General features: G+C 38.6%; 1 protein-coding gene across 2 annotated transcripts; it reads right to left on the bottom strand.

Moving 5' to 3' along the window:
• Nucleotides 1-13,669: 13,669 nt before the first annotated feature.
• Nucleotides 13,670-16,535, bottom strand: LOC144998717 (uncharacterized). 2 transcript variants are annotated; one of them, XM_078958458.1, is made up of 6 exons: nucleotides 16,233-16,535; nucleotides 15,990-16,055; nucleotides 15,759-15,845; nucleotides 14,731-14,899; nucleotides 14,146-14,232; nucleotides 13,670-14,037 (listed from the first exon to the last, which is right to left on the bottom strand). In XM_078958458.1, the coding sequence occupies exons 1-6, from the start codon at nucleotides 16,398-16,400 to the stop codon at nucleotides 13,895-13,897; spliced, it is 720 nt and encodes a 239-aa protein (XP_078814584.1). In that variant the 5' UTR covers nucleotides 16,401-16,535; the 3' UTR covers nucleotides 13,670-13,894. The 2 variants fall into 2 exon arrangements, with proteins under 2 accessions (XP_078814584.1, XP_078814583.1); XM_078958457.1 differs by having other exon boundaries at nucleotides 15,759-15,848; nucleotides 16,233-16,534.
• Between the last annotated feature and the right edge of the window lie 4,164 nt (nucleotides 16,536-20,699).

The following is a 20,699-nucleotide window of genomic DNA, read 5'->3' as shown; positions in this document are numbered from 1 at the left end:
AAATGAATCATTTATGGTGTACGGGGCAAACGCAGAGTGAGTTCTGGAATCATCTCCTTGATGAAAGCCAGGAAATGTTTGTCCAAGGGATGTGCATCGTACTTGGCATTCGTAATCGATGCTAAGAAAGAAAAGAAAGAGGTGCAGAATATACCGGTTGTGTGCGATTATCCAGAAGTCTTTCCCGAAGATCTTCCCGGATTACCACCTGATAGGCAAGTGGAGTTTCGTATAGACTTATTACCAGGAACAACAGCGATAGCAAAGCCACCTTACCGATTAGCACCGACGGAGATGAAGGAGCTCATGACACAACTTCAGGAGTTGTTGGACAGCGGATTCATTCGACCTAGTTCATCACCCTGGGGAGCTCCGGTGTTATTCTTGAAGAAGAAGGACGGAAGCATGAGGATGTGCATAGACTACCGAGAGCTGAATAAGGCAACGGTGAAGAACAAGTATCCATTGCCGAGGATTGATGACCTATTCGATCAGCTCCAAGGTTCGAGCTACTTCTCAAAGATCGATCTTAGGTCAAGATATCATCAGCTGAAGGTGAGAGAGCAGGATATTGAGAAGACTGCATTCAGAACAAGATATGGACACTACGAGTTCTTGGTTATGTCATTCGGACTAACCAATGCTCCCGCAACATTCATGGATTTGATGAACAGGGTTTGTAAACCATTCCTCGATAAATCCGTGATAGTGTTCATCGACGACATTCTCATCTACTCGAAAAGCCAGGAGGAGCACGGCAAGCATCTACGAGAAGTGTTGGAGGTGTTAAAGAAGGAGAAGCTTTTTGCAAAGTTCTCCAAATGCGACTTTTGGATACGGGAAGTCCAATTCTTGGGTCATGTTGTTAACCAGGAGGGAATAATGGTTGACCCTGCCAAGATCGAGGCTGTAATGAAGTGGGAACGTCCGAAGAGTACCACGGAGATTCGAAGCTTTCTAGGATTAGCCGGATATTACCGACGATTTATCCAAGGCTTTTCTTCGATAGCTGCTCCATTAACAGCTTTGACCCATAAAGGAGCTATGTATACATGGAGTGAGAAACACGATGAGGCGTTCAAGAAGCTAAAGAAGAAGTTATGTGAAGCACCGATACTTTCTCTACCCGATGGAGTCGAAGATTTCGCAGTTTATAGTGATGCATCTGGAGTCGGGTTGGGTTGTGTTCTGACCCAAAGAGAAAAGGTGATAGCATACGCATCTCGACGATTGAAAGAGCACGAAAAGAACTACCCCACTCATGATCTGGAGTTGGCAGCGGTAGTATTTGCCTTAAAGATATGGAGGCATTACCTCTACGGCACGAAGTGCAAGCTCTTCACTGATCATAAGAGTCTCCAGTATCTCTTTAATAAGAAGGAGTTGAACATGAGGCAACGACGTTGGCTAGAACTTCTCAAGGACTACGACTGTGAGATACTTTACCACCCGGGTAAAGCAAATATTGTTGCTGATGCTCTCAGTCGGAAAGTCAATCTTGAAAGGAAAAGGCCAAGAGCGTTAAGAATTGAAGTCGTCTCGAAGATTGTGGAAAGTATCAGGAAAGCTCAAGAAGAAGCTTTAGAAAAGAATGACCGAAAGAAAGAACGTTTGGGAAAAACGTTAATGTTCGGTACGAACAGTCGAGGACTGAAGGTATTCCAAGATCGAATTTGGGTACCTAAGACGGGAGGAATAAGAGATCTTCTAATTCAAGAAGCACACAAGACCATGTACTCGATTCATCCCGGTAGCACTAAAATGTATAGGGACCTAAAACCCTACTACTGGTGGTCGACGATGAAGCTCGATGTTGCGAAGTATGTGGCTGAGTGCGTAACATGTGCGAGGGTTAAGGCACAACATCAGAAACCGTATGGGAGTTTAGAACCTTTACCTGTACCCATGGGTAAATGGGAAGACATCACCATGGATTTTGTGACTAAACTGCCCAGAACGAAGAACGGACACGACATGATTTGGGTAGTCGTGGATCGTTTCACCAAGAGTGCACACTTCATAGTAGCCAACGAGAAGTGGTCTATGGATAAGCTCGCAAATGCTTACGTGAAGGAAATTGTAAGACTTCACGGTGTCCCTCTTACGATTGTGTTAGATCGTGATAGTCGTTTCACGTCGAGGTTTTGGAGGAGTCTACAAGAGGAGGTGGGTACAAAGTTGTGTTTAAGTACTGCTTACCATCCGCAAACTGATGGTCAGAGCGAAAGAACGATTCAGACATTGGAAGATATGTTGAGAGCATGTACCCTCGAATTCCAAGGGAATTGGGACGAGCACTTACCTCTAGTAGAATTTTTCTACAACAATAGTTTTCACTCGAGCATCAAGATGGCACCTTATCAGGCCTTGTATGGACAGAAGTGTCGTACGCCGTCTTGTTGGCTTGAAGCCGTAGAGAAGCAGTTTATGGGCCCCGATATGGTCCATGAGACTGCTGAGAAATTGAAGGTGATTAGGGAAAGAATGTTAGCAGCTCAGGATCGTCAGAAGAGCTATGCTGACAAGAAAAGACGATCGATAACCTTCGAAGTTGGGGATTCCGTTTTGCTTAAAGTCTCACCGTGGAAGGGACTTATACGATTTGGGAAACGAGGAAAGTTGAGTCCAAGGTTTATTGGACCGTTCAAAGTTCTTAAGAAGATTGGGAACCAAGCTTACAAGCTGGAATTGCCCGAAGAACTCAATGGTATTCATAACACCTTCCATGTGTGTTATTTGAGGAAATTCATGGGAGATGTTCCCGACATAATTCCAATTTCAGAGTTAAGGATGGATGAGAATAAACGGCTGATTGAAGAGCCTGAGGCAATTGTTGACCGTGAGACTAAGAAGTTACGACGCAAGATGGTAGACTTGGTGCTAGTCCGATGGAAACATTCGAATGGGCCGAATCTCACTTGGGAAACAGAGTATGACATGATGAGTCGCTATCCACATCTGTTTGCTGATGCATGATTCCGGGACGGAATCATCCTAAGGGGGAGAGAATTGTAACGCCCGGGTTTCAGGGCTAAGCATTTTTGTCAATGTAATAGTCTAGGTCAACTATTGTAACTCTTTTTGAAGTAATAAATATGAAATATTTGAGTATTATGTGAATTATGTGTGTTTATGTGTTTATTATTTAATTATAAATGTATAATTAATAAAGAATAAAAATGAGCATCAAAATTAAAGTGTGAGATAATCCCGATATCTCCACACAAAGTTGTAGAATATGTCTCAAGGTTTCCGTAGATATAAAGAATGCCGAAATCCGAGCTATAACGAAGAAGTTATGACCCGCCGAAGTTTTACGGCAAAACCGGCACGACACCAGGAGACGTAAATAGTGAATTCACGATAGAAGACTTTTTAGTCTTAGCAATCTAAACAAAATTCATAGAATATGTTAACCTAAGAACATCGATAAAAAGAACGCCCAAATCTGACTTCGTGTGAAGAAGTTATGATTTTTCTAAGATTCGGCTTAGCAGTGCACGGCCCGAAACTCGAATTTTAGTTCGAGCGGTTTTTGGCTTACGCGACCTAAATGAGATTTGAAGATCTCATTCATAGGAACTCAACGGTAAAAAGACAGACGAAAACGGAGTCCGTATGAAGGAGTTATGAACTCTTCGCGGCCATTTAATAGTCTAAACGCCTCCTACTGTTAAATTTGAGATCGGTCTAGAATTAGCCGACGGAGTCTAAACGAAAGTTGTAGATCTTGATTTTACCTACGCGTGGATATAAAGAACGTCGAAAACAGAGCTCGTATGCAAAAGTTATGATTTTTCTAAGTTTGAGGGCTGACACGCGATAGGGGTGACGTGGCACCACCAGAATTGGACACGTGGCACCACCAGAAGGCCACCACATGGACCAACTCGGCGAGTAGGTCCCCCCTACTCGGCGAGTCCATCAGAATCCTCCCCTATAAATAGAGGTGTCGGGTTCCCTCATTTCCTCACCCCTCACCCCTCTTCTTTCTCTCTCTAAAGTCTCTCTCTAAGCTCCCTAACCCCCCTAAAAGCCTAGGTAAACCCCCTAGCACCCGAAGGAAGCCCCGAGGCTCCCAGAGTCCCGAGAAAAGAGCCTTTCGGCTCGGGAACGCTGCTCCAGCGAAGCCCGGTTTTCGAGAAAAACCCACTGTAAGTGAGCTGTACCTATCCTATCTTTAGTTTAGCTTATGTTTTAATATAGGAATGTTATTAGGTCCTTAAAATAATTATTTGGGCTATTATTATGAGTTATATTAAGTGTTATTAACACTTATATAATAATAATAATAGTCAGACAATTAATTTGTCACGGTTATCATTAGACTAAACCCTAGTGGTATCGATACTAGGTTTTATCGAAGGAATATCATTTTGAGAGTAGCGAAGCGCTGTCCGAGTGCTGAGTCACCACCTAATCAGGTGAGTGCATAGTTACTTTCAACTTACACATAGATATGAAGTATTTTATATAAATTACGTGCTATGTGTGCATATTATCTGAATACTTGCTATCTATGCTAGATGAACGTTGTTATACATGTTTTCAATGATTTAAACTGTATATGTATTTTATATCTACGAAAATGTTGGGGTAAAACATGGGTAGATGTAATAGGTGATGTGTGATAAAATGATGAGAGGCCTCGATGTTGTTGTTGTTGATCCAGTCATCTAGCGGAGTATAGATGACGACCACGGACTCTTCTAGACAGTCCAGTGGAACACTAGCAGGCTCGCAACCGGTAGGTGTTGTGAACGATGTGTTCACCGGTGTACTCCATCCCCCACATGGTTGCCTATTAGGACATTTATTGCTGAGGAATCCCCTTAGCAGTAGTGTCCGTCCCGATGATGATCCTTAGGCTAGGTCCCTTATGATAGGTGTTTAGGGACGTAAAGTGAGGATAACGGGAACGGGTAATCGGGTTATTGTTGATTGATGAAATTAATAAACTTATTTATTGTGGGTTGAAAACCCTATGTGCTCACCAGGCTCCCAAGCCTGACCCACTCAGTTTTATGTATTACAGGTAGTGGCGCATGAGCATAGGTGTGATGTTTTGGACGAGGTATTACGGATATAGGCATGTAGATATGAAATAATGTAGTAAGGCTTATATTGTACTGTTTATACTTTTGATCTGTACGAACATGACATCCCGAGTCTTTTAATGAAATACATTTCTATAGAAATGCTTTTGATAAATCTTTATCATATTATTGTTTTGGGACAAATTCCGCAACCCTTTTATTAAAAGATAACTCTGATTTTGAAATAAAGTATAAACAAAACCGGTTCTTTCTGGCCGTGATTTTGGGGATGTCACAGTTGGTATCAGAGCATTAGTTTAAGCGAACTAGGAATTTGTAGGATTTCTAGACTTAAACTTAGAATGCTAAGCGATGATTGTGAGGTGTGAGCACTAGCTTATTTTAGGAATTGTGCCTAAAATGCTTTTATGTGCTAAATGCTTTATGCATGATATGCTGTTATTTTGTTCGGATCTATGGTCTGTTGCCGACCGGATCTGGAAACCTTATGTGTTTAGGATTCTAAACGTACGACTACGATATTAGAACTAGCATGTAAACGTTTCGGAGTGATAAGGACGATTTAAAACGTCTCTCCTAAATAAAGATCTAAATTCACCTTATTCGGTGTATAGATCAAGATGGCAAGGACCCGTAGCGGAACCGTGAACGCAAATGGGAACAGACACCAACCCCCAGTGTTAGAACAAATACCAGTTGTGGAAGCCGCTGCCGGACCAATAACGATGGCCGGAGTGCAAGCGATGATCCAGGAAATGTTGGATCGTCAAATGGAGGAAACCAGGCGTTTGCTCCAGCAAAATCGAGAGGAAGCGACTATTCAGATCGAACAGCCCGAGTTGAACGAAGGGCAGACTGAAGAAGGAACTACAGTGGGACTATTGGTCAAGCCAACCCACCGATAGTTAGGCAAAACCACCAGGATGGAGGAAATGATGGACGTGGATGCAAATACAAGGATTTCATGGCATCCAAGCCATCGAGTCTATCTGGAAGCCCGACGCCGGTGGAAGTCATGAACTGGATCTCTGAGATGGAGACAATGTTTGAGAGTTGCGAGTGTAGCAATAGGCAGAAGACTGCTCTCGCAGTTCCTCTATTGAAATCTGGAGTACTAAGCTGGTGGAAGCTATTAGCTGATTCAATGCCCAAAGGTGAAGCAAGCAAAATGTCGTGGGAGGATTTTCTGGTACAGTTGAAGATGCAATACTGCTCTGAGCAGGATCTTCTGGAGATCAACAACGAATTCCAGAATCTGAAGAAGGGAAGAATGAGCATTACTGAATACGCTGCAAGCTTTACTGAGAAAATGAAGCTTGTTCCTCACCTCGTCCCAACTGAACTCTCCAAGGTTAACAAATTTGCCCTCGGATTACCAGCGGACTTCGGTCCAATGGTCAAGCAAACTACCACTCTGAAAGCCGCCATCTGGGCTGCTAAGAATGTGGAGACCCAGATACGAGAGAAGGGTCTGGAGAGAGCGGAAGTGGGAGAGAAAAGGAAATTTGACGGATCCTCGAGGTCCGGTAAGAAAGGTAGATTCTCGAAGTCTGGTTTGAGAGGAGGAGGATCAGAAGCAAAGTGGTGTGACAAGTGCAAGAAGAAGCACTCTGGGAAGTGTGATGGAGGGGTCACTTGTTACAAATGCGGAAAGCCTGGGCACTATGCCAATGAATGCACCCTCAACCAGAAGGCTTGTTATGGGTGTAATGAAGAAGGGCACATTTTGAAGGACTGCCCGAAGAAGAAGGAGGCAGGAAGACCCAACATACCACCGAAGCCGAAGGCGAGAGCCTTCCAGATGACGCTCGAGGCTGCAAAAGAGGCAGCAGACGTCGCTTCAGGTACCTTTCTTGTAAATGGTTTGCCTGCAAATATACTGTTTGATTCCGGAGCCAACTACTCCTTTGTGTCGCATAAATTTAGTGCGAAATTAGCATTACCTGTAGAAAAACTAGATAATGCCCTGATCGTAGAAGTTGCCAGCGGTAAATTCGTACCTGTTAGTAATCATATTAGGAACATCGTCATTGACCTAAACGGAAACGAATTCCAGGAGGAACTATTACCCATAGAGTTAAACGGTTTCGACATCGTTTTGGGTATGGATTGGCTTAGCGCCAACGATGCCGAGATATTATGCCGAAAGAAGATAGTTAGGATAAACCCACCCGGAAATGAATCATTTATGGTGTACGGGGCAAACGCAGAGTGAGTTCTGGAATCATCTCCTTGATGAAAGCCAGGAAATGTTTGTCCAAGGGATGTGCATCGTACTTGGCATTCGTAATCGATGCTAAGAAAGAAAAGAAAGAGGTGCAGAATATACCGGTTGTGTGCGATTATCCAGAAGTCTTTCCCGAAGATCTTCCCGGATTACCACCTGATAGGCAAGTGGAGTTTCGTATAGACTTATTACCAGGAACAACAGCGATAGCAAAGCCACCTTACCGATTAGCACCGACGGAGATGAAGGAGCTCATGACACAACTTCAGGAGTTGTTGGACAGCGGATTCATTCGACCTAGTTCATCACCCTGGGGAGCTCCGGTGTTATTCTTGAAGAAGAAGGACGGAAGCATGAGGATGTGCATAGACTACCGAGAGCTGAATAAGGCAACGGTGAAGAACAAGTATCCATTGCCGAGGATTGATGACCTATTCGATCAGCTCCAAGGTTCGAGCTACTTCTCAAAGATCGATCTTAGGTCAAGATATCATCAGCTGAAGGTGAGAGAGCAGGATATTGAGAAGACTGCATTCAGAACAAGATATGGACACTACGAGTTCTTGGTTATGTCATTCGGACTAACCAATGCTCCCGCAACATTCATGGATTTGATGAACAGGGTTTGTAAACCATTCCTCGATAAATCCGTGATAGTGTTCATCGACGACATTCTCATCTACTCGAAAAGCCAGGAGGAGCACGGCAAGCATCTACGAGAAGTGTTGGAGGTGTTAAAGAAGGAGAAGCTTTTTGCAAAGTTCTCCAAATGCGACTTTTGGATACGGGAAGTCCAATTCTTGGGTCATGTTGTTAACCAGGAGGGAATAATGGTTGACCCTGCCAAGATCGAGGCTGTAATGAAGTGGGAACGTCCGAAGAGTACCACGGAGATTCGAAGCTTTCTAGGATTAGCCGGATATTACCGACGATTTATCCAAGGCTTTTCTTCGATAGCTGCTCCATTAACAGCTTTGACCCATAAAGGAGCTATGTATACATGGAGTGAGAAACACGATGAGGCGTTCAAGAAGCTAAAGAAGAAGTTATGTGAAGCACCGATACTTTCTCTACCCGATGGAGTCGAAGATTTCGCAGTTTATAGTGATGCATCTGGAGTCGGGTTGGGTTGTGTTCTGACCCAAAGAGAAAAGGTGATAGCATACGCATCTCGACGATTGAAAGAGCACGAAAAGAACTACCCCACTCATGATCTGGAGTTGGCAGCGGTAGTATTTGCCTTAAAGATATGGAGGCATTACCTCTACGGCACGAAGTGCAAGCTCTTCACTGATCATAAGAGTCTCCAGTATCTCTTTAATAAGAAGGAGTTGAACATGAGGCAACGACGTTGGCTAGAACTTCTCAAGGACTACGACTGTGAGATACTTTACCACCCGGGTAAAGCAAATATTGTTGCTGATGCTCTCAGTCGGAAAGTCAATCTTGAAAGGAAAAGGCCAAGAGCGTTAAGAATTGAAGTCGTCTCGACGATTGTGGAAAGTATCAGGAAAGCTCAAGAAGAAGCTTTAGAAAAGAATGACCGAAAGAAAGAACGTTTGGGAAAAACGTTAATGTTCGGTACGAACAGTCGAGGACTGAAGGTATTCCAAGATCGAATTTGGGTACCTAAGACGGGAGGAATAAGAGATCTTCTAATGCAAGAAGCACACAAGACCATGTACTCGATTCATCCCGGTAGCACTAAAATGTATAGGGACCTAAAACCCTACTACTGGTGGTCGACGATGAAGCTCGATGTTGCGAAGTATGTGGCTGAGTGCGTAACATGTGCGAGGGTTAAGGCACAACATCAGAAACCGTATGGGAGTTTAGAACCTTTACCTGTACCCATGGGTAAATGGGAAGACATCACCATGGATTTTGTGACTAAACTGCCCAGAACGAAGAACGGACACGACATGATTTGGGTAGTCGTGGATCGTTTCACCAAGAGTGCACACTTCATAGTAGCCAACGAGAAGTGGTCTATGGATAAGCTCGCAAATGCTTACGTGAAGGAAATTGTAAGACTTCACGGTGTCCCTCTTACGATTGTGTTAGATCGTGATAGTCGTTTCACGTCGAGGTTTTGGAGGAGTCTACAAGAGGAGGTGGGTACAAAGTTGTGTTTAAGTACTGCTTACCATCCGCAAACTGATGGTCAGAGCGAAAGAACGATTCAGACATTGGAAGATATGTTGAGAGCATGTACCCTCGAATTCCAAGGGAATTGGGACGAGCACTTACCTCTAGTAGAATTTTTCTACAACAATAGTTTTCACTCGAGCATCAAGATGGCACCTTATCAGGCCTTGTATGGACAGAAGTGTCGTACGCCGTCTTGTTGGCTTGAAGCCGTAGAGAAGCAGTTTATGGGCCCCGATATGGTCCATGAGACTGCTGAGAAATTGAAGGTGATTAGGGAAAGAATGTTAGCAGCTCAGGATCGTCAGAAGAGCTATGCTGACAAGAAAAGACGATCGATAACCTTCGAAGTTGGGGATTCCGTTTTGCTTAAAGTCTCACCGTGGAAGGGACTTATACGATTTGGGAAACGAGGAAAGTTGAGTCCAAGGTTTATTGGACCGTTCAAAGTTCTTAAGAAGATTGGGAACCAAGCTTACAAGCTGGAATTGCCCGAAGAACTCAATGGTATTCATAACACCTTCCATGTGTGTTATTTGAGGAAATTCATGGGAGATGTTCCCGACATAATTCCAATTTCAGAGTTAAGGATGGATGAGAATAAACGGCTGATTGAAGAGCCTGAGGCAATTGTTGACCGTGAGACTAAGAAGTTACGACGCAAGATGGTAGACTTGGTGCTAGTCCGATGGAAACATTCGAATGGGCCGAATCTCACTTGGGAAACAGAGTATGACATGATGAGTCGCTATCCACATCTGTTTGCTGATGCATGATTCCGGGACGGAATCATCCTAAGGGGGAGAGAATTGTAACGCCCGGGTTTCAGGGCTAAGCATTTTTGTCAATGTAATAGTCTAGGTCAACTATTGTAACTCTTTTTGAAGTAATAAATATGAAATATTTGAGTATTATGTGAATTATGTGTGTTTATGTGTTTATTATTTAATTATAAATGTATAATTAATAAAGAATAAAAATGAGCATCAAAATTAAAGTGTGAGATAATCCCGATATCTCCACACAAAGTTGTAGAATATGTCTCAAGGTTTCCGTAGATATAAAGAATGCCGAAATCCGAGCTATAACGAAGAAGTTATGACCCGCCGAAGTTTTACGGCAAAACCGGCACGACACCAGGAGACGTAAATAGTGAATTCACGATAGAAGACTTTTTAGTCTTAGCAATCTAAACAAAATTCATAGAATATGTTAACCTAAGAACATCGATAAAAAGAACGCCCAAATCTGACTTCGTGTGAAGAAGTTATGATTTTTCTAAGATTCGGCTTAGCAGTGCACGGCCCGAAACTCGAATTTTAGTTCGAGCGGTTTTTGGCTTACGCGACCTAAATGAGATTTGAAGATCTCATTCATAGGAACTCAACGGTAAAAAGACAGACGAAAACGGAGTCCGTATGAAGGAGTTATGAACTCTTCGCGGCCATTTAATAGTCTAAACGCCTCCTACTGTTAAATTTGAGATCGGTCTAGAATTAGCCGACGGAGTCTAAACGAAAGTTGTAGATCTTGATTTTACCTACGCGTGGATATAAAGAACGTCGAAAACAGAGCTCGTATGCAAAAGTTATGATTTTTCTAAGTTTGAGGGCTGACACGCGATAGGGGTGACGTGGCACCACCAGAATTGGACACGTGGCACCACCAGAAGGCCACCACATGGACCAACTCGGCGAGTAGGTCCCCCCTACTCGGCGAGTCCATCAGAATCCTCCCCTATAAATAGAGGTGTCGGGTTCCCTCATTTCCTCACCCCTCACCCCTCTTCTTTCTCTCTCTAAAGTCTCTCTCTAAGCTCCCTAACCCCCCTAAAAGCCTAGGTAAACCCCCTAGCACCCGAAGGAAGCCCCGAGGCTCCCAGAGTCCCGAGAAAAGAGCCTTTCGGCTCGGGAACGCTGCTCCAGCGAAGCCCGGTTTTCGAGAAAAACCCACTGTAAGTGAGCTGTACCTATCCTATCTTTAGTTTAGCTTATGTTTTAATATAGGAATGTTATTAGGTCCTTAAAATAATTATTTGGGCTATTATTATGAGTTATATTAAGTGTTATTAACACTTATATAATAATAATAATAGTCAGACAATTAATTTGTCACGGTTATCATTAGACTAAACCCTAGTGGTATCGATACTAGGTTTTATCGAAGGAATATCATTTTGAGAGTAGCGAAGCGCTGTCCGCGTGCTGAGTCACCACCTAATCAGGTGAGTGCATAGTTACTTTCAACTTACACATAGATATGAAGTATTTTATATAAATTACGTGCTATGTGTGCATATTATCTGAATACTTGCTATCTATGCTAGATGAACGTTGTTATACATGTTTTCAATGATTTAAACTGTATATGTATTTTATATCTATGAAAATATTGGGGTAAAACATGGGTAGATGTAATAGGTGATGTGTGATAAAATGATGACAGGCCTCGATGTTGTTGTTGTTGATCCAGTCATCTAGCGGAGTATAGATGACGACCACGGACTCTTCTAGACAGTCCAGTGGAACACTAGCAGGCTCGCAACCGGTAGGTGTTGTGAACGATGTGTTCACCGGTGTACTCCATCCCCCACATGGTTGCCTATTAGGACATTTATTGCTGAGGAATCCCCTTAGCAGTAGTGTCCGTCCCGATGATGATCCTTAGGCTAGGTCCCTTATGATAGGTGTTTAGGGACGTAAAGTGAGGATAACGGGAACGGGTAATCGGGTTATTGTTGATTGATGAAATTAATAAACTTATTTATTGTGGGTTGAAAACCCTATGTGCTCACCAGGCTCCCAAGCCTGACCCACTCAGTTTTATGTATTACAGGTAGTGGCGCATGAGCATAGGTGTGATGTTTTGGACGAGGGATTACGGATATAGGCATGTAGATATGAAATAATGTAGTAAGGCTTATATTGTACTGTTTATACTTTTGATCTGTACGAACATGACATCCCGAGTCTTTTAATGAAATACATTTCTATAGAAATGCTTTTGATAAATCTTTATCATATTATTGTTTTGGGACAAATTCCGCAACCCTTTTATTAAAAGATAACTCTGATTTTGAAATAAAGTATAAACAAAACCGGTCTTTTCTTGCCGTGATTTTGGGGATGTCATATTATATTATGGTAATAGGTGGTGGGGTTTTTGACACTGATCCGAGAGTTAGAGTTCATGTACCGAGTCGACATCTGCAAGGTGAGTTATCTTCACTATATCAATAGGGTCTACGGCACCAAGGCCGACCCTTAAGTTGTTATTGTTATGGTGTGCTACTTGTGGTTATGATCTGTTAGATCGGAATCAGAACATACAATATATTATGCTCTTATGATCTGTAGGGATTGTTATGTTAGTCACCTGCTAGGTCGGTGCTCTAGTTACGAGAGATTTCTATGATTGATGATCAGTGAGATTGATATGTTTGATGTTTGTATATGTCTGTATATGATAGTTATGCGCACATGGTTATTTGCTTGTTGGTTGGGTTGAGGCGGTCCTGCTTGGTGCTGAAGGCCAACATACCTTATGAGCGGTCCGGGGAGACTGTAGGCCCACATGGCGATCCAGTCATGCCGAAGGCTCGAAACAGATTCAGATAGACTGTAGGCCATACAGGACGGTCCAGTCAAGCCGATGGCCCGATATGTATGTTGTTGATTGTCTGTTATTGATAATGGTATTATCATCTTTGTATTGGTATTTTGGGGGTAGCTCACTAAGCCCTCGAGCTTACAGTTTTCAGTTTATTATTTTAGGTACTTCAGGAGATCATGGCAAGGCGAAGACGTGACCGTACCGCTCCTCATTCTTATGATTTGGTTATTGGGACACTAATGAATAATGATTTGAAAACATTTTGTAAACAAATACTATTTAGTTTTATTTATGATTGAAAAAGTTTAAATTTTACGTAAATTTTTTGAATGTAACACTTAGATCCATGCTCAACACATTGTACATACTAATGTCATCTTAAATCAGGTCTTTAAAACATCATGGGTGTGTAATGGCTCGTAATGCTTGAAGCTTGAAGTTGTCACGCCATGTATTATGACATTGATAACCTTGCTTATAAGTGTATGTGTAAGAAATTCAAAATCATTTTAAACAATATTGATTATTTGATCCCATATATTTATAAGCAAAATATTTTTATCCAAATTGTTAAAAATATCATAATGATGAGAAAATCTGTAACAATACACACATCCATACACCCTCTCTAGAACTATGATTATAATTTACTTATATTCAATTACAATAACTTACAACATAAAAACAATGGGATTTGAACTTATTTGGTACCGAATTAATGATATAACAAACGACATTTTTATTCTCTTCAAGTACATGATTGAATAGTAACCAAGAGCATTAAGTACATTCCACAAGGGTTTTTATGTATATGGGGTGGTATATATATATAGTCGTATCAATTGTGGTTCTAGTAAGTCCATTCTTTAGGGAGAAATATTTCCGGTGAAGAACTTTGGTTTTGAGAGATGACACAGAATTGGCTCGATACATCTCTACTCTTTTTGTTTCTAATTCGATCAAACTCTGATCCCTTTACATTATTGTTATAATCTGAAACAACAATTCAATGTGATTTTAAATTAACTTCCATTGATGAAAACGTTTTTGAAAGGATCATTTTCAAAATATGATAATCAAATAGGGTGAATATATTTGTACCTCGTGGCTTGATTTGCAAGCCTAATCCGTGCACGTTGAGGTTTAATGCTTGGACTACACGAGACGGAAGGAGAACAGGAGCAAATGCTGCATAAAACCACACCCACTCTTTATTATAAAGAGACCAAATCCACAAATAAAGCCCACTAAAAAAACAATTTTTGCAATTTCCTCTAATAACTATATTTGTCTACTACAAGGGTGTAACGTTTTTATTGTTTGTTGTAAGTAAATTACTAGTATAATGTTTGGATCAAAATTGGAAAACTAAGCAATACTTAAGGACCAAACGTTAAGTGTACCTCAAATAATAATAATGGGAGAGTTTTCTGTTAAAAAAAAAAAAAGTTATTTTTATCTTTACAATATGAAAGTTTTTCCAATTGGCCTATTTATAAGTCACACAATAATCGTCTATTTACAGTTTGTAAAAAACCTATAAGACCCACTTTACTTTTGACAAAAGTTTGTAAATTAACAACGTTTTTGAAAAGAAAAAAAAAAAATGGTTTGAAAACTTATCCAAAAACTTTTCGTTCTAGCCATTTAATATATTTATTTTGTTTGATACAGACAAAAATATACCTGGTTTTCTGGGTTTTTCTATATTGGTTCCTGCTGTACGAGGAAGGAAAACTCCAGTACCGCATGATCTTTGGCTAGAATCTAGAAATACGGCTTGCATTCCAGGACCTCCAGTTGCCCAATTTGTAGGATGTTTGGGTTTTTGATCCTTTGAAAAACTTTTCCAGTGCTAGTTAACAACACAAAAACAAAAACATTTACCATTAAAATTCATGTTCATATTATATGAATTCAATCCATTTATCTTCTATGGCAATGGAGTGTTGAAATGCATAACAATAGTTCGACCATATGTCATCTTCTATGTTAATCTTTTGAGAGATAAACAAATTGATGTATTAAAATGCATAAAATCCATTAATTCTATTTGGTCAAACTTGATGCCAAATTGCCAACTTCTCTCATTGGGGAAATTCGGAATCTTTCAGCTTCGTCTTATGCCATAACTTAATTGGGGAGATTCAGAATCTTTTTATTATGTTTAATTTGCCATTGGTTGCTTGATTCATGCCTAATATGTATTTTTTTTATTTATGTTTAGGGGAATACAATTTTTAAAGTGCCTTTAGCTAAAATTTCATAATCAAAACGTATCTATAATATAAATTATTTGTTTCCTGAAAAGATGCAATCAATTTATCTAAGATCTAATGAAACTATAACCAAAACCTAGAAATACGATTATATGACTATAAATATAAATATATATATATATATATATATATATATATATATATATATATATATATATATATATATATATATATATATATATATTTGGCTTTGAAACTTGAAACAGATATGTAGGCAGTCGGCGTAATCATGAATTTATCAAGTTGACTATTTTTCTTTTCTAGGAGCTAAAATACTTATTCAACGGGATCCACTTCCTCATCAATGCTGGATAATCGTTTATCCCTAACCAACCTATTAGAATCTTCAGGAATCTGTAACACGACTTAAACAGTTTATATTTTCTCTCTCCATGCTTTGTGTGTGTGTGTGTCATGCTGTATGAAATTAATTACCGGATGTGACGGAAGCAACGGAGGTTGCGCGGCAGCTGCTGACTTCCGAACAGTCGGAGGTTGATGTCTGTGCTTATTATAACTCCGCTGCTGTTATCATCACAATAATCACACATAAGCACAATTTATTCAAGTGGTACTAATTTTGACCAAAAGCTGAACCGATTGAAAACACTGGATGCATTAATTGCATTCAAATCAGAGAAAAAAAATGAAAAACTGTGTCTATACCTTAAAACAGAAATAATGATGGTCGTCTACACATGCTCCGATAGCGTCGTTGAGAATGCTCCGCCGCTGTTATCATTAAAGTATTCGAATGAAAATTAATAAATAATACTAATTCTCTCTGAAAACGCAACCTATATTGTGCGCGAATCATCCCAAATAACACTATTAATTTTCGCAAAAACTAAATCGATGTATATCGATCACATTCAAACCAGAAACAATTGAGAAACTGTGTCTACGTACCTTTGAAAATAAAAGATGATCGTCTTCTCCAGAATCTCCACATGCTTCAGTAACGTCGTTGATAACGTTCGTCGGAAGGCATGGCGATCCTAATTCGCGTCTGGATTCATACAAATGAACAGCTTCATCGCTTTCTTCCGCCATAATCGGTTGGTTTTCTGCGATCATAAAGTGATTGGAGATCGGAGATAGTGAATTTGGGGGAGGAGGAGTTAGAGGGAATGTGGATTTCCAACTCTGAACCTGCAATGTAACTACTTATACTTGCCACCCCTTATATATGAGGAGAGAGGATTTATATAGTGACGGACACCGCTCCTGTATTTTCTCCGTATATAGTTTCTTTCGGTATTATAGTCTTCTCATAAGCGCGTGTCAACCACGTATCTTAGTTTTATGCAAAATACCGTAAATACCCTTTCTTTTTTATATTGCTAACCAAAAATCACATACATCACCCATGAAGTCGCTGTTATAGTGTTATGGGTTAAAAACTTAAAATAGGTAAAAGAAAATTTAGTTAAATATTTTGAGTTAAATAGGTTGAAAGTCGATCGAAATCCATTTTTAATACATGCAATCAATTGATTATTATATAGTTTTTGTAATTATATATGATACAATAATTATTTATAAAAAAAGATAAATATATATTCAAAATTAATTAATCTTATTACTGTTTCGAACTCGTTCCATTCACTTGACCACCTCTGGTAACTACTCTCTTAGTCGTTTACCAAAATATTTTACTTAGATCAAACACATAAAAATATATTTTTGAGTAACGAGTAAAGAAAACTTATAAAAGATACTCTATTGCACAATTATCGTGGAATTTATTTTTAATGGACAAATAGTTTAATTTAGGAAGGCGCTGCTTTTAATGATTTATTATATACCATTTGTATTAATATATCGATTTTCCAATTCTATTCAAATATTCATTCTGTACTAAAAATATATAAGGTTACTTTCCATGCAAGTTTTTATTGAAGTTCTAAAAAATTGGTCCCGGCCTTTTAATGTGGCTTTCTATTTTGCGAGGATAAAGGAAAGAGTTTATCTTTAATAATGATACTAAACAACATTTTTCATAACTGCGTCTTACACCATTTTGCTGGTCAATCTTTGATTAAAACTCTCAAGCTTTAACCGGTGAGTTACCATGGTTTAAAATTATTTTGTGAAAAATACATATATGTCCAAAAACATTTAATTTATTTTCATATATATAAAACAATAGTTTATAAAAATAATAGAATGTAACTTTGTTATTGTGTTACTAAAATGATATTCCAGTTCCATTTCATATATTGTTACCCAAAATGTGATGGGAGTTGAATTATTTCGAATTCTATTTTCTTTAAATTTCAACTTCTTTAAAGATTTCAATTCCTTTCAAAACCATGTGGGCATGTTAAATTAACCTCTCATACATGAAAATTTTGGGTCTATCTGTCTATGCCTTCGTTATTTATTTGACCATTCCAATTTGTAGGTATTATTTGTAAAATTTATGACAAGGGGTAGAATAGTAATTTAAAGATTTATAACTAAAATAGAAAGGAACGAAGAGGAAATGGGAACGTGGATAGGTTGGGTTTGGGTTGGGTGAACCTCTTCCACCTTTTTCCAAATAAAAATCATAATTTCACAGTTAAACTCCTCACGTATGCCTTTTTCTCTGCTCCAGCCTCCACTTCCACTTATACCAAGGTCAATTACTTTATTTTATAAATTAATATTATTGTTTTTAGTGTATTATTATTTTAATGTTTAAACGATATGTAATCTAAACATACAATCTAAAGCTCTATAATTCTGACTGGTGTATATCCTTAATAAATTGAGTTGAGTTATGTTGTATTTTAAATGAATCAAACATAAATATTAAAAAGTAAAAAGAATGGAATATGGAGTGAACAATTCCGTAAGTTGAGCGCCTTTTGAAATGAAATAGAGAATAGTGAGAACTATAATAAAACTTTTTTTACGTTCAATATTTTTCACTCAAAACAACATTAAAATCATTGATATGGGTCGTCTAAGCTATTCATAAGTCAATTGAACAAAAAATCACAAAACATTCGAAAAAAAACGATGTGCATATTGCACATTTGCAAATATAAGATTTAATTCGAATACATTGATGTGCGATTGGTTTAGACGAAATGTAACAACGATTTTGATGGAGTTTTGAATTAAAAAAATTGGCCGGAAAACAGTCTCAAATTATTACGAATCTAAGGTTACCAACAAACTTGACCCATATTATATAAAACTATATATTATATATATATATATATATATATATATATATATATATCACATTTGTTACTTAGTTTATCATCTCAATAAATTTGATGGTATCTATAATTTTGTAATACTAACCAAGTATTAAACTAATATATTTATAAGTTCACAAGTCGTGGCTAATATATCGTTATTTGTAGGTTAATAGAAATAAAAGAAAAGGGCTCACCAACCATATAATGTGATGTTTTATTTGGTAAACAAATTCAAGGGAAAATAGAACTACTGTATGCAGTTACCCTATAAACAAGCTACAAGTGCCCCTTATCCACACTTCCTTCACAACCACCCACAACAACATTTGGTTTAGGAAAGTGGAGCCCGAATCCAACATACTTGCAATTGCAAAAGGTAGGCTTCCTAGTTCAACCTTCCTCTTTTAAGAAAAAGACATTCAAGTCATTTTCGAACGCTTAATCTTCAACCATTTTTTTTTAATTTGTTACGTAAAAAGTAAAATATAACAAAATTTATGTGTTTTATATAAATAAGTAAAAAATAGCATATCTAATACTAAGGTTCTAAAGAGCTTGATATGGTTTTACCATTCCACATCATAACTTCAAGGTTTGTATCTACAATCACGTTTTAATAAAATATCATTTTAACTAATACATATATATGAAAAAGAATATATATATATATATATATATATATATATATATATATATATATATATATATATATATATATATATATATATATATATGCACACGAGTAAATTATACAAATGATCCCTGTGGTTTAAAGTAATTTGTGCGTTTGGTACTTAACTTATTTTTTTAACTTGTATCATCCCTATAGTTTTATTATGTTGTGTGGTTGATCCCTAATTGATGTAAAAATACTAGTATTTATTTTTTAATTTTAAATTATTTATTAGGTAACACTTGGATCCAAGTATTTTCCTTTTTAGTCATTGAAAAAAAAAATATTTTTTGGAATTGGTCCCTTCGTACGGTGGGCGTACGTTTTGGTACGCTTAACGTACATGCACACCTTGGTGCGGGAAATCTTAGCCACGTATGTTGGACGTACGAGGCGTACGGTGGGCGTACACAACCAAAGTTTAAACCCTAATTTTAGGGCATGAGCCCTAGGGGTGACAATTATTAACACAACACGACAAAAACACACGACATGAAACGAATATGGGATGAAACTGAAATTCGTGTCGTGTTCGTGTTTAAAATTCAACACGAAATTGGCACTATTTAACATTTATTTGTCGTGTTTGTCGTGTTATGTATGATTAAATATTAATTAAATAAACTAATTTTTTTATTATGTTATCTTTATCGTGTCGTGTCGTATTTGTGGTTTTTTAATCAGTTCGTTTTCGTGTTAGTTAAAAAAAACATATCGTCGTGTCGTGTCGTGTTCGTGTTACATAAAACATTATCGTGTTGTGTCAGACAAAAACACGACACGATGGTCCGATTTGCCACCCATAATGAGCCCTATTTAAGCATCCTTATAACCTTTGGACCCTCACCTTTATCAGCCTCCACTGCAATTTGCGTCCCTAAATCCTTAGTTTACCATTGTGAGTGATTTTTGAGATTAGATGTAACTTTAGTGGCCTTTTTGGTGTGCTTGCAAGAAGAAGAACTTGGTGATCAATCTTTGATCGAAGTTAAGCTTTAAGATCTTGAGTCTACATCACCTTCTGAAGCTTTTGAAGATAAAAAGCTCTTACCTTGGTGATTCCTTTTGGTTATTAAAGTTAGGGCTTGTTATGAGCTAATTCTTGGTCTCATGAGCTCTTTTGTGAGTTTGGGCAACTCCAAGAGTTTAAGGTGTTAGATCTCTATCCCTTAAAGGTGTTAGATGCATGAAAATGTCTCATTGATGATAAATATGAGCCCATGCATGAAAGAAGATCTTGAATGAGAGACTTGTTGGACAAAGGTAGATGTTAGGTTCCATTAAAGCATGCTAAGGCATAAAGTTGCCAACTTAATGTCTTAGAATCCCTTTTTGGTCTAGATTTGGAAATTTGGGTGTGGAGATGTAAGGAATAAGCACTTAATGGATTAAGGTGGTATACAACTTAATACACAGGGCGTACCAACATGTATACAACGCGTACTGGCTTGTGGACTCGTATGCATAGTGTATGTTGAGCGTACACCCTTTAGTTGGATTTTGTAG

Source organism: Lactuca saligna, chromosome 5 (genome assembly GCF_052625555.1).
Source record: "Lactuca saligna cultivar CGN05327 chromosome 5, ASM5262555v1, whole genome shotgun sequence".
NCBI lineage: Eukaryota > Viridiplantae > Streptophyta > Magnoliopsida > Asterales > Asteraceae > Lactuca > Lactuca saligna.
Note: the sequence above shows the minus strand (reverse complement) of the source record. Positions and strands in the feature narration are given on the sequence as shown.

Coding starts and splice junctions, on each gene's coding strand:
- LOC144998717 (XM_078958457.1), bottom strand. CDS start 16,400: ATGATCGCAGAAAACCAACCGATTATGGCGGAAGAAAGCGATGAAGCT. Junction 15,849..15,989: donor ATCATTATTTCTGTTTTAAG/GTATAGACACAG, acceptor TGATGATAACAG/CAGCGGAGTTATAATAAGCA. Junction 14,233..14,730: donor AGAAAAACCCAGAAAACCAG/GTATATTTTTGT, acceptor GGTTTTATGCAG/CATTTGCTCCTGTTCTCCTT.